The sequence below is a fragment of the Lupinus angustifolius genome, chromosome LG09 (genome assembly GCF_001865875.1).
Source record: "Lupinus angustifolius cultivar Tanjil chromosome LG09, LupAngTanjil_v1.0, whole genome shotgun sequence".
Lineage (NCBI taxonomy): Eukaryota > Viridiplantae > Streptophyta > Magnoliopsida > Fabales > Fabaceae > Lupinus > Lupinus angustifolius.
Genome location: NC_032017.1, coordinates 2,300,615 through 2,314,255, shown reverse-complemented (window position 1 = coordinate 2,314,255; position 13,641 = coordinate 2,300,615). Strand labels below are relative to the sequence as shown.

The 13,641-nt window shown below is 31.1% G+C and overlaps 1 protein-coding gene across 1 annotated transcript; it reads left to right on the top strand.

Annotated features, from left to right (window-relative positions):
- LOC109356578 (50S ribosomal protein L7/L12-like) lies at positions 4,096 to 5,939 on the top strand. Its single transcript, XM_019599980.1, has 2 exons — positions 4,096 to 4,247; positions 5,003 to 5,939. The coding sequence occupies exon 2, from the start codon at positions 5,089 to 5,091 to the stop codon at positions 5,737 to 5,739; it is 651 nt and encodes a 216-aa protein (XP_019455525.1). The 5' UTR covers positions 4,096 to 4,247; positions 5,003 to 5,088; the 3' UTR covers positions 5,740 to 5,939.

The window sequence follows — 13,641 nt, the reverse complement described above, 5'->3', positions numbered from 1 at the left end:
CAGCTTAACACAAAAAGCAGGGACAGTGAATAATGTTCATATGAACACCGACACCGTTGCCCAAATTGCTTCAAATCCATTCAGAAAACAAAAAAACAAAAAGATGATGGTTGAAAATGAAATACTAACGTATCGCGAGACAAAGCAATATAAGGGAAGTTAGTAGACATTAGTAAAGAAATTATTAGCTATTATTGTATTTTATCACTAAAGTAGTGATATATTTTCCCATAAAATCTTTTTACATCAAAGAAAATGGTATTTATCACCTATAAATAAATCATTAATAAATAAAACATCTAAAAATGTCATTTTTATTGCGATGTGTTCTATTTCGGGTGGAAATCTGCTGTCCCAAAACAGTATATTACTCTTTGTGTCATTGCTTCTCATGAGTCAACAAAATAATTAATTATTAAAATTTTAATTTAAATATATTTTTTTAACCAATCACAACTAATGACACATTAAAGTCAAAAGGGAGACATTAAAGTCGAAAAGGAAGACAGTTGTAAACTTGAAAGGAATGACATATAATGTAAAATGAGTGGGAGTTAGGAGAATACATTCAATGCATGGCTAGATAGTTATCAAAAGAGCTATTTTCTCCTATATAAATAGAGACAATCATTGTCCTCTCCTATTAGAGAGTTGTAATATTTTCTACTTACTAAAAACATTCTATTTTTGTTCGTGATTCTTTCCCTATCATAATTTTGAGAGAGTTTTTTCACATTAGATATTTAGGTCAACTCCTATTTTTTAACTTTATTTTAGTTGTGTGACCTATAAGATCCTGATTCCTGACCCATCACCAAACAAATAATATTTGATCATGCCTAAATGGTTGACCTTATTATGGGAAATGATGACAATGACAAGACAAACTAGTCAACACATGTAAAGCCTTAGAACTTTTCTATAGGACTGGACATGTTGTTTGTGTGAAGAAGATCTTTGTTCTTGATCTTGACACGGTTTTGATGAAGACACCAACATCACCAAAAAGAAGACAAAGAAGACAAAGCTTCAAAACAAATTAGTCTAAGTCTAAATATGTACTTTTATCCTATACTCTCGAATATACAATAGTAGTAATGCTCAAACTATTTTTTAAGAAAATTGAAACACTTCAAGTATAAACAAAATAATTTTCAAAAATAGTGTGTAACATGTTACTGTATCTAAGTAACAGGTTACATAAGTGAGAAAACCAGTTACGCAGCAAAAACTGTGCAGAGTAATCGATTACTCAAATGTTGTAATCAATTACTCTAATTAAAATTTAATTACCCGGTTGGACAGCGTGTTTGAGTAATCGGTTACTCAAAATTGTAATCGATTACTGAGAGATGTTGCACCAGTTTTCAGATTTCAAAATGAATGGTTTTCATCCCAAACGAAATGGTTTCATTCCAATCAATTCCTACCCTTTCAAAGAGGTGTTATGGCTGGTTGGAAAGCCTATTTAAAGGCATTGAAACTCAGAATCAAATATATAACTCTTATACAAACTTTCATACATAATTTTGAAAATTCTTTGAAATATTTTCTGCACTTTTTGCAACTTGTTCTTAAACTGTCAAAGTGAATTTTCTGAGTTGCTTGAAGTAAAGTGTTTCAAAGTTTTACAAACTTATAAGAACATTATTACTCAGTATACAAAGAGTTATCAGATTGCAAACGATATTACATTCAATACTTGTAAAGGTAATCCTACCATTGTTGTAAATTCTTCTTTAACATTTCAGAAATATTTCTTCCAATGGTGTGATAAGAAAAGAAATAGAGTTACTTGAAAACGTGTTTTTCAAGAGTGACATAAGTATTAGTGAGTGTGTAAGGTACGTAGAGATCTCGAAGTGAGATATTATAATTACAACTCATAATATTTAGTGAAAAAATCTCTTGTGCTGCAAGAGTACTGGATATAGCCTTCGGTGGACAAAAAGGTAAACCAATATAAAATCTCGGTGTACTCTCTTCTCATTTATCTCTTAATTTTTTACTTATTAATTTTACTTATTAATTTCTCCGCTACACTTAAACTCTTATTATGCGGAAAAAGTGGTCATAATTTTAAGTCAACTAATTTACTCCCCATCTTACCTGCAATCTTAGTCTTAAAATTGACACCAGATCTATTTTTGAGTAAGTTATTATCAAATCTGATTCTATATCAAAGATGGCCTCAAGATCATTCATAGGAGAAGGTTCCAACATCAACGTCCTCCAAGCTTTGTTGGAGAGTGCTATGACTTTTAGAAAATCAGAATGAGAATCTTCATAGATTCTCAAGACTTGGATATATGAAATGCAATTGAAGAATGACCATATGAACCCTTCACATTTATCAATAGTATAAGGAAAGTAAAGCCAAAATCTTCATGGAATGATGAAGACAAAAAGAAAGTGCAATACAATCTTAAAGCCAAAAACATTCTTGTGTCGGCTCTAGAAGAAAAAGAATTCCTTAGAGTGTCAAGTTGCAAAACGTTGAAATAAATTTGGGGCACTCTAGAAAGGATACATGGAGCCAAATAAGTATAAATGTCTACAACAAATAGTGAAACATCAACATGAAAGCAAAAATCTACATGCTCTATATGCAGAAAACCACTTCATCTTGAATGTGCTTGTCCAACCCTACAAAAACATCATACTTTCAAAAGAAAGAAGGACAAGAAGCGTAGAAGAACAAATGTCATATCAGAAGATAAAGATGATGATTCAAATACAAAACTCAAAATTAAGGAGCAATCACATATTTTCTTGATGACTTCACACAATTCAAATGATGATTATGACGTTAGTAACTCTGAACCTATGATACATTTTCGTATGATGAGTTACAAAATGCTTTTAATGATTTGCATCAAGAATATGTTAAGCTTTCCAAACTTTTCGTAAAACATAAAAATGAAATTTTTATTTTGGAAAGCCATAACAATATTCTAAAGAAAGATATTGAAAAACCTATTTCTTCCTGATGTCAAAAATGTGTTGCTCTTGAAACTAAAGTTTCAATATTAAGTATTGAACTTAATAAATTCAACAAGAGCAGTCACAATTTAGACAAGATCATAAGAATCCAGAGACATTCAACATACATAGAGGTCTTGGCTATGCAAATAGTCATATGGCTAAAAACGAGAATGTCTTAGGAAAAACAATTATGGGACGTACTATAAAGTTTTATAATGAAAGTGTCCATACTAATCGTATTTTTAAAATAAAATCTTGGACACATAAGCATCTACCCACTTGTTCTTAACGTGATAAAATTGGTCACACGCCTAACACTTCTCATATTAGAAAATATAGTGTGTCATCTGGCCAATATAAATGGGAAAAAGGTGTAACCTCACAGGACCCAAATCACATTGGTTCTACCACTTTCGCGGTTTAAACCTATGAAGCACGGATTCGTCAAACACCCTCACGTGTCGGTGTCCGACACGGATGCGCTCGGATTCGCGAAGGATAGGTATCCATAGAGTATCCAAAAATTAAAAAAAATAAATTAAATAAATATTAAGACACGTATCCGATTCGTTTTCAATAAAATATAGGATATATGGATTCGTTTTTAGTAAAGTATATGATATATAGATTCGTTTTCAATAAAATAAGATAAGATAAATTCTTTTCCAATAAAAAAGATAAGATAAATTTGTTTCCAATAAAACATGATAAGATAGGTTCGTTTTCCTTAAAATAGGATAAGATATATTTGTTATGGAGGACAATGATTTTAGGATATATTCGTTTTCATCAAAATAAGATAAGATAAATTTATTATGGAGGGTAATGATTTTAAATTTCCATTATATTTTTTACTTTGAATATTTTGATTTACACTTATAATTTTATCCTATTTTATGTGTTTTTATTATTTTATACGCGTATCCCTGAACGTATCGTATCCTATATTTTGGAAAAAATGCATGTCGACGTATCAAATACGTATCGTACCCGACACACGTATCAGTATCCGTGCTTCATAGGTTTAAACTAAAACCACTTGCATCCGAGATAACATGAAACATAAAAAAAAATAAAAACATGTTGGGCTTACTCTCTAGTTTGAAAACCCCATACAAACAGGCCCATTCGATAGAACACACAACACTGCTCTTTACTCACTTCGCTGTTCCAATTCAGCACCACCCTTTCAACATCGTTGCATTTCCTTCCCTAGATTCCAAAGATCTATACTTGGTTCACGACCTCGGAAATCGACTAAGGTAAGAATTGGGCTCTCCCTTAGGTTTTTCATTCTACTCACGGATTTTAAGCGTTATTCTTTTTCGTACTTGCATAAATTTGAGTAAAGAATTTTGGATTTTTGCCAAAATGATTTTTTCCTCTTTGCCATTTGATTTTTTGTAAGTGAATAATGTTCGTTTTGTATATTGCTGCTGCAAAAATTGAAACTTCCAATTTATTTTTTGTGCCATCTTGTGTTTTTTATTTTTAAATTTTTGCGTGTTCTTTAACATAATGTTTTTCATCTATTTGATTAAAAATGAATGATATTTTGATTCTTTGTTTCCCTTCTCTGTGGAGTTCGTTTCATTACTAGTCACTAATTTGAATGAAATATGATATAGGGTTTTGAAAAAAATATACATCTTCTCGTAAGTAGAATTGGAAGTATTATGTCTTATTTCCCACCCCCATGTCTTAAATTTGGATATCTTTTGAGTTTTAAGCATTTATATGTTTATTGTAAATTATTTGTATTTTATTGTAAATTATCTGTATTTTATTGTAAATTATCTGTATTTTATTGTAAATTATTTGTATTTTATGTTTCACGAGTTCAGATCCTAGAAACAGCCTTCTCATTGGCTAGCTTTTATATAGCTACCGTTCTGTACTCACTAAGTGGGAGCCTCGTATACTGGACCACATTTTAGTTCTATAATTTCGATATGATTCCAGCGGCAATGGACTAAATAACTAAATGTAAAGATGTTTTGTTTTGATTTGCATTCAGGGTATTTATATACTGGAGTAGGAGTTCACATCGTGTGTCATGCTGGGCTGATCTGTAATTAAGAATAAGCAACCTAGAAGGCAAGAATGAGCTTGCTATTAAGAATAAGGCCTTATTTACGAAATGGTTTATATCGACAACCTCTTCATTTAACTTCGGTAGGGCTTCATGCAAGTAATATAAATGTATTGTCAAGAAGCTTTGGCCAAGCTGCTAGGAAAGAGGACGAGGAAGATGTCGAGGAAGTAGAAATTGATCAAAGAAGTCTCCCAGCTGATTTTGATCCTTCTACATTTGACCCGACCGAGAATCGTGGCCCTCCATCAGAGAGAGTCTTTAAGCTTGTTGATGAAATGGCGTCACTTACAGTAGCTGAAGCTGCAGAATTGGGTCCTATTCTGATGAAGAAATTGGGAATTAAGGAGATACCAACTGTGGGATATATGAAAGCAGGATCTGCAAATTTGGCTGGAATGGCAATGAAAGCACCTGTTGAAGTCGAGGAGGATAAAAAGCCGGAAAAAACTGTATTTGAATTGAAATTGGAGTCCTATGAAGCAGCTTCCAAAATTAAAGTCATCAAGGAGGTTCGGGGCTTTACTGATTTGGGTCTGAAAGAGGCAAAGGATTTAGTGGAAAAAACACCTTCTATCATCAAGAAAGGTGTTTCAAAAGAAGAAGGAGAACAGATTGTAGAGAAAATGAAAGCACTTGGTGCAAAAGTTGTTATGGAATGAAGGTAAGGTGATGTATGTTTTTTCTCTTGGAAAAATGTTTTTCCGGAATTTGATTTTTTTCACAAGTTATATGAAATTTTGAAGTTTTATATTGTAGGCTAAGGATAACAGATTTTACTAGTGGTTATGTCTTTATTAGTGCTCATTTTCATCTTAAACTGGAATTTGATTTTGTGCAACTGTTAAGGTTATCTTCATTTACCTATTTACTAATGCAGCAACCTTTTACTATCCTAATTTCTGTTCTTCATTGAGAACTGTTCTATACCCTTGCAGTGTGGGGAGTACATATTCGTGTTCTACTCTATGTGCAATCAGCTGTGATTGGTCGAAAATAATGTATTCAAGTTAAAAGTTTAATAATTAAATATTTTTTTGAGTAACCGAATGGAACATGGAATGGCATATTTTGTAGGACAAGCGTGCTGCCAGGTGTATTGTTTATGTACTGTTTAACTTTGTATGGTATAGGACTATAGTTGATGCCAGTGTTTTAAGTTATAGTTGCGATTACGTGTTTGCAATGCTTATAGTGAATTGAATGATTACATATACTTTTTGGTGCAGTATAAACTGTGGAGCTACCATTGTCTCTTGATTGGTTAACCAATAAGCAATACTTAGAAGTTGAAGATGAGTTTTCATTAACATATATAAGTTTGCTACCACAAATTTGTTTCATGATCCCATTCTCTAGTGTCTTTTGTCCTCTCATTGTGGGATAGGCACAAAATTTATGAAAGAAAATTCACAAATATTGAATGAGTTTGATCATTATATAATTATCCCAATTATGATAACTATTATATATTGAATTCATCGCACTGTTTACCATATATAGATTTGTATACAAAAAATCTCATAAAATTAATTTAAAAAGTAACCAACCACATAATAGTTAATTTAGGGATGGCAAAAAGTAATAGGTTTGTATACAAAGTAACTTATGGGTGGAAATTTATTTTATGATATGCAGCATATTTCATATTTATAAATTTATTTTTAATTAAATTTTATATACATTATACCATTTTATTATTGTTTTTGGATTATATATTATCTATTTTTTTTATTACATAACAAATTGCAATAATTTGACTATATCATATAATTATTTTTATTTATGTAATAATTATTTTTATATATTGATTATTATAAAATATATAAATATATAAATAAAATTAAAATCCGTTGTATACCTACAAATATTTGCTACCCACAAATAGTGCAAATTTAGGAACAATAAAATATTATTCGTGCCCGCTCGACCCTATTATCATCTCTAAGTTAATTATGGGTTCAATAATAAAAAGTAAAAATGCATCTATGTGATTTATATGATTTACAAACTATACATTGGTATGTATGGACTTATCATGTATTAAGCTGAATGTAAAAAATTCAATTTTCATGAGTGACGTTTGTTGGAATGTAAAATCAAACATTCCATGAGTGACATTTTCTTTTTGTGTGTCAAAATGATAGGTGAAGGTTGAAAGAGTTATTATCATGTTCTTAACATACATAATAGATAAACTTAGATATATTTGTGTCTAAAATTATATATAATAAAAAATTGCACATAGAATGCATACCCATTTGTAATTCTTGAATATTTAAAGTTGTTTTTTAAAATTATGAAAACTCTACGTGTATATCCACACTAATATCAATATTTATTATCAATTCTTTGAACAATGGAATAAAAAATAGAACATTTAAAACCATAATTTTTTACTCACAAAACTCTTGTTTATATGAATAGCAAATAAAAAAAAGAAAGAAATTGTAGGTGAACATTATAATTTTGTCTGTGGAGTAAATGTACTATGTGCACAAGAGTATATATTTTGTTTCTCAGGATATCGGCAGAAGAGTCAACCTCTCTTTATCCTATTATAAGGAGCCTAGAGCAAATAATATATATAAATGAGATACATAGTGCCCATAAAAGAAAATTACTTTCACAAGTCACTATTCATTTGCCTCTTCAAGTGACTTGTTGATTGAAATGTTGCAAACCAACTACCACACATCATTTTATCAAAGAACACCATGATTCTTCTTTTATTTTCCAACACAAAGAAATATTTTAGAATGTATTTTCTTTATTATTTAAATCGATGGTCCTAGCAAAGAATTAAAATAATATTTCATCAAATTATTTATTTGATAAAATTAAATTCTCCAATTTAATTATTAAATAATATAATTATTTTCATAAAGATTAGAACACTCGTTAATGTGTCTCACTATAGGTTCAATACTAAATTAATAGCAAATTAACTAAATTAATTTCTTTATTCATTGTAATACACATCCGAAGATATTATGTGTCTGAAACCAAAGTCTAAAAACAACATTAATATGTTAATTTCATGTCAAATGATACTATAAACCATTTTTATTTATTCTTGAGAATTATCTATTGACAATTTAAGGTAATCTTAACCATTAGAAATTCTCAATTAAGTCATTTCAATGCTCATATCCACATATGCATTATCTATATGTACAATTTAATACAAAAGATCCATTAATATTTATCCAATAAATACTATCATGCATATATTGATCTATCCGAGTCATTGATATCCCACTCTCAATGATTCTATGATCAAGAACAATTTAGATTAAAATTTATAAAAGAAACATGTTTCTCATTATTACAATCTCTATTATAATAAGAAGTCTCTAATTTTTAATCAAAATCTTCTCATATAATTATAAGTATTAGATGACAACTAAGATGTGGAGGATGAGGTGAATTAGTTTTCTAGTTAATATGGACAATTTTTCTACTATGAAAATGAGAGTATGTTGCAGCGGAAATAATGTAGAAAAATAACCAATATAAAGATAAAGAGAGTAAGAAGAAGAGAAATAAGTACACTAATGTTTTATACTAGTTAACATTCTTGTCCACCAAAGGCTACTTTCATTATTCTTGCAGGGCAAGAGATTTCTTTAATGATATTATGAGTTCCAATTATAATCTCTCCTTGAGACTCCTTGTACATCACAACTCACTAATACCTCACAAAACTAGAAGACAACCTATTCCAATTATACTCTTCCCCTACCCACCACATGCACCATTGTGATGAAAAGTTTATAACAATGAACGAAGAATAATTTCTAGGGCAAAGATTGCTTTACAAGATACAAAAATGATATAACTTGAAATCCTTTTGCTCTTTTTACACTTAGTATACAATGTTGAAGTAGTGTTTAGGTTTGAAAAACTTTAGACCAAACACTTTTATGCAACTTCAAAATATTATGAAAGTTTAAAACAAGAATTGAATGAAAAAGTGCAGAGAATTGTATATGAAAGTTGTGTAAACTGTGTGAAAGAATGGTTTAACTAAATGGATGTTTCAAGGCCTTTAAATAGGCTTCCAATCAGCCAATATACCCCTATGAGTAGGTAGGACACAATTAGAATGAAACCCATCCGTTTTGGATGAAAACTGTTGGGTTTGGATTTGAAAATATGGTGTAACAACTCTTTGTAACCGATCACTGAAGCTTATTGCCCAATTGAGTAGTCGGTTACCCTATGACAATTTTATTGGGTAACTCTTTACTCAGTTTGGTAACCTGTTACGCAGTCCTAGTAACTTATTACTTACTGCCACATAATCCAAGTAACTTGTTACCTAGGTCCAGTAACCTATTACACACGTCAAATAACTCGTTACTTAGCATTTTAAAATGGTTTTATTTTGACTAAGAGTTTTTCGATTATTTTCAAAATTGCTTGTTCACTTAATGAGCATTGCTACTAAACCTATTTAGAGCGTAAGGATACAAGTACATATTGAAGACTTAAACTCTATTTTGTCTTGAAGCTTAATCTTCTATATCTTCATGATATTCTTCCTTTTATTTCTTTTTGGTGATCTTGGTGTCTTCATCAAAATTGTGTCAATGTCAAGATCAAGATCTTCTTAACAATATCCCCTTTTGGTGATGACAAACCAACATCGTCTTGAAAGATAGTGTTTTCTGATTTTTGAACACTTTATATGATTTGACAAGGTTGATTTGAGTATGCTCCCCCTATCTTGTATACCCCCCTTATTTTTAAGTATGTTCCTAAAAAATGTTAAACATAAAACACAACTTCAACTTTTCTCTCCCTTTTAGCTTCATCAAGAAGAAAGAATAACCAAGTTTCCAGAATATATATATATATATATATATAAGAATAATCAATATAAACCATAAAACATAAAAGCTATAAGATGATAGAATCATATGAAGTAACATAGTATAATAGGCATTAAAATAGGTTCTTACAAAGCATAAAGTAAAGGAAATTTAATCATTACAAAGGCAAATAAAAATCCAACAAGTTCAATACATACATCATCAAAGAGAAACTAGCAAATCCTAGATAACTACTACTCTAAGATTCTGACACATTATTAATCTAAGACTGAGATGACAACTAAGATGAGGGGGTGAATTAGTTGTTTAAAAACTTTTTTAACAACTAATTCACCCCATCTTAGTTGTCATGTCAGTCTTACAGGTGGCACTAGAGCTTGTTTTAGTAAGTTATTCTCAAATCTGATCTTGAATCTAAGATGGTCGCAAGGTCATTTCTTAGAGAAGGTTCCAACATAAATCGCCCACCAAATTTTATTGGAGAATGTTATGACTTTTGAAAAATCAGAATGAGAATCTTTATAGAATCTCAAGACTTGGACATCTAGAATGCGATTGAGGAAGGATCTTATGAATCATTCACTATTATTAATGGTATAAGAGAAGTGAAGCTAAAATCCTCATGGAATGATGAAGAGAAAAAGAAGGTGCAATACAATCTCAAGGCAAAGAACATCCTCACATCAGCAGTTGGCATTGATAATTTTTTTAGAGTATTAAATTAAAAATTTGCTAAAGAAATGTGGGATACTCTAGAGACTACATATGAAGGAACTGGTGAAGTCAAAAGATCGAGACTCAACACTCTCTCCCAGGAATATGAAATGTTTCGTATGAAGCCTGGAAAGAAAATACTAGATTTACAAAAGAGATTTACTCACCTTACAAATTATCTTATTGCACTAGGAAATTTTTTATCAAATAGTGACTTGAACTTAAAAGTTCTAAGTTCTTGAAGCTTTATCCTTATTGTCTTCATAAGTATTCTTCCTTTTCTTATTTTATGTGATGTTGGTGTCTTCATCAAAACCTTGTCAAGATCAGGAGCCAGATCTTCTTCATAACTATCATTGTCTATATCTATGTAGTCCAAATAGTTTGATAATCTTCTAAGTTCAAATTAGACTTGTTGACTCTTAGCATCAAGGGCATCCATCCTAATAGTGATATAACTTTGAAGCGAGAATAACTCATTCATAATAATCTTATTAGTAGGTATGGCAACAGATGACGACGACTCGACATTGAATGTGGAGGGTTGAGGTGCATGAGGGTGAGCAGAAGGATTTTCCATATGAGCAGTCTGTTGATCACTTTGATGCTTGTAGATATTATCATTGGGGTCTCAGAAGAATCTCATCTTGTGGATCACATCTACATTGATCTTGCTATCCCTAGCATCTAGTTCGATCTTGGACTCTCCAGTATTAGAGATACCAAAGTGCTCAAGTATGGCAGTTATGATTATAGCATAAGGTAAAGGGGCTCTGACTATCTCTAAAAATTCACATTTTTTGTATTACCATTAAAGCCCAATTTATCAAAATGTTATGCTTAAGAGCATACATAAGTTGTAGTTCCATATGGCTAACTTATGAATGATTTAAATATTTAGGAACTATAACATAGCTTAAAAGTTAATGAAGCAAATGATCTTCTAGATTGAGATTCCCGACAAATAGAATATCTTCACTCTTATCAGTTTCACCTAAGGCACGCATGTCAATTTCCCTCTTGGAAAATCTACATATAGAGTCGTAGAATTTCTTTCTATCATATCCTTCCAAATGACATTGAAAGACAGATTCCTCTATAGTTTATGTGTATGGTATGTTACGACAACTTGAACTAGGAGATCTCAAATCTAAGGCAATGCCCTTGTCCTTGACAAAGGTAAACAATTTATTCCTTTTAAAGTTCAGATTGTAGTAAAATACCCATACAAGATCAGGATTATAAGCACAATGTTCCTCACAAAAATCGAATAGATTTTGTTGCCTAAGGAAGGTGCGGAAAATGAAACCAGCAGATTCAAAAGAGTGAAGCTTACCATATTTAGGAGCGAAAATAAGTCTATGTAGAAAATGATCATTGAACAATATTGCAAGAAGTCGTGCCAAATCTATTGGGTTAACCTTTGAAGAAGTTGATTGCTTCCTTTGAGACACATTGGTACGTTGTTTCTTGGTTCTTGATGAAGAAGCCATGAAATTGAAGTTTTGAAAGGATTTGAGGTTTTTTGATTTAATGATCTAAACACAAAAATGATGGTTGCAATGTGTTTAGAATTGAAAGTATGATAGAAATCAACACAAATCACTGAAAACAATTACAAAATGAAGTTTTTCAAAGTGATGGGGTGACCACGGTTTAGAGAGGGTTGAAGGAAGAAGATGAAGTTTCTGAAAATGGAGGAATCACTTTAAGTATTGCACAGTGTAATCAGTTACTCAAGGTAGAGTAATTAGTTATATTAGTGAAAAATACCCAATTCCCCGAAAATGAACTTAGTGTAACGAGTTACTCTCCAGGGCAATCGATTACAATTCCTGATTGTGTCATCCAGTAACTGGTTACTCATCAGAGTAATCAATTACTATCCTCACTTTTTAAAACCGTCAGGCATCTGATGGCTGGTAATCGGTTACTCATGTGTAGTAATCAATTACATACCCCAAAATATGAAAATTTAAGAAAAAATAAAGCATGTTTTAGCACAAGTAGGAATAAGATAAACATAATGAAGTAAATATATAAGCATGTAAGCACATTTAAGACATGTTAGCTTCATCAAGAATGCCTAATTCTAATCTAATCTTATAAAAATGTTCTTTAGCCAAAGGTTTTGTAAAGATGTATGCTAATTGATCATGTGTATCTACAATTCCAAGAGTACACCTTTCTTTTGGACATAGTCCCTAAGGAAGTGATTTCTTATATCAACAGGCTTGGTTCAGGAATGCATCATTGGATTCTTAGTGAGGTTTATATCACTAGTGTTGTCACATTTCAAGGGAATGCATCCTAAGTCCAAGCCATAATCTCGTAATTGTTGCTTGAGTCACAACACTTGGGCACAACAACTACCTAATGCAATGTATTTTGTCTCAATAGTACTTAGAGCAACACATGCTTGCTTTTTACAAGACCAAGAGACCAATGCATTTCTTAGAATATGACAAGTACCACTTGTAATTTTCCTCTCAGTTTTACATCCAACAAAATCTGAATTCAAGTATCTCACCAAGTCACATAGGCTTCCTTTCGAATACCACAATCATACATCATGTGTGCCTTTTAAATATTTCATTATTCTCTTAACGACAAGTAGATGTGACTCTTTGGGTTTTGATTGATAAAGTGCACAAAAATGGACATTAAATATGATATATTGTCTACTTTTAGTAATATAAAGTAGGGATCCGATCATACTTCGATACTTTGAAATATCTATGCAGTTTCCTCCTTCATCAGTATCAGTGTATATTCCAGAACCCATCAGAGTAGCAAGCACTTTGTTTGTAAGTATTAGATAGAAACTAAGAGGGGGTAAATTATTTTTCTAGTTTATATCGATAATTTTCCTACTATGAAAATGAGAGCATGTGGCACTGAAAATAATTGCAGAAAAATAACCTATATAAAGATAAAGAGAGTGAGAAGAAGAGCGATAAGTACCCCAAGGTTTTATAATGGTTCATCTTCTTGTCAATCGAATGCTACATT

What these genes read in the sequence shown, in the direction of transcription:
- LOC109356578 (XM_019599980.1), top strand. Translation starts at nt 5,089, where the DNA reads ATGAGCTTGCTATTAAGAATAAGGCCTTATTTACGAAATGGTTTATAT.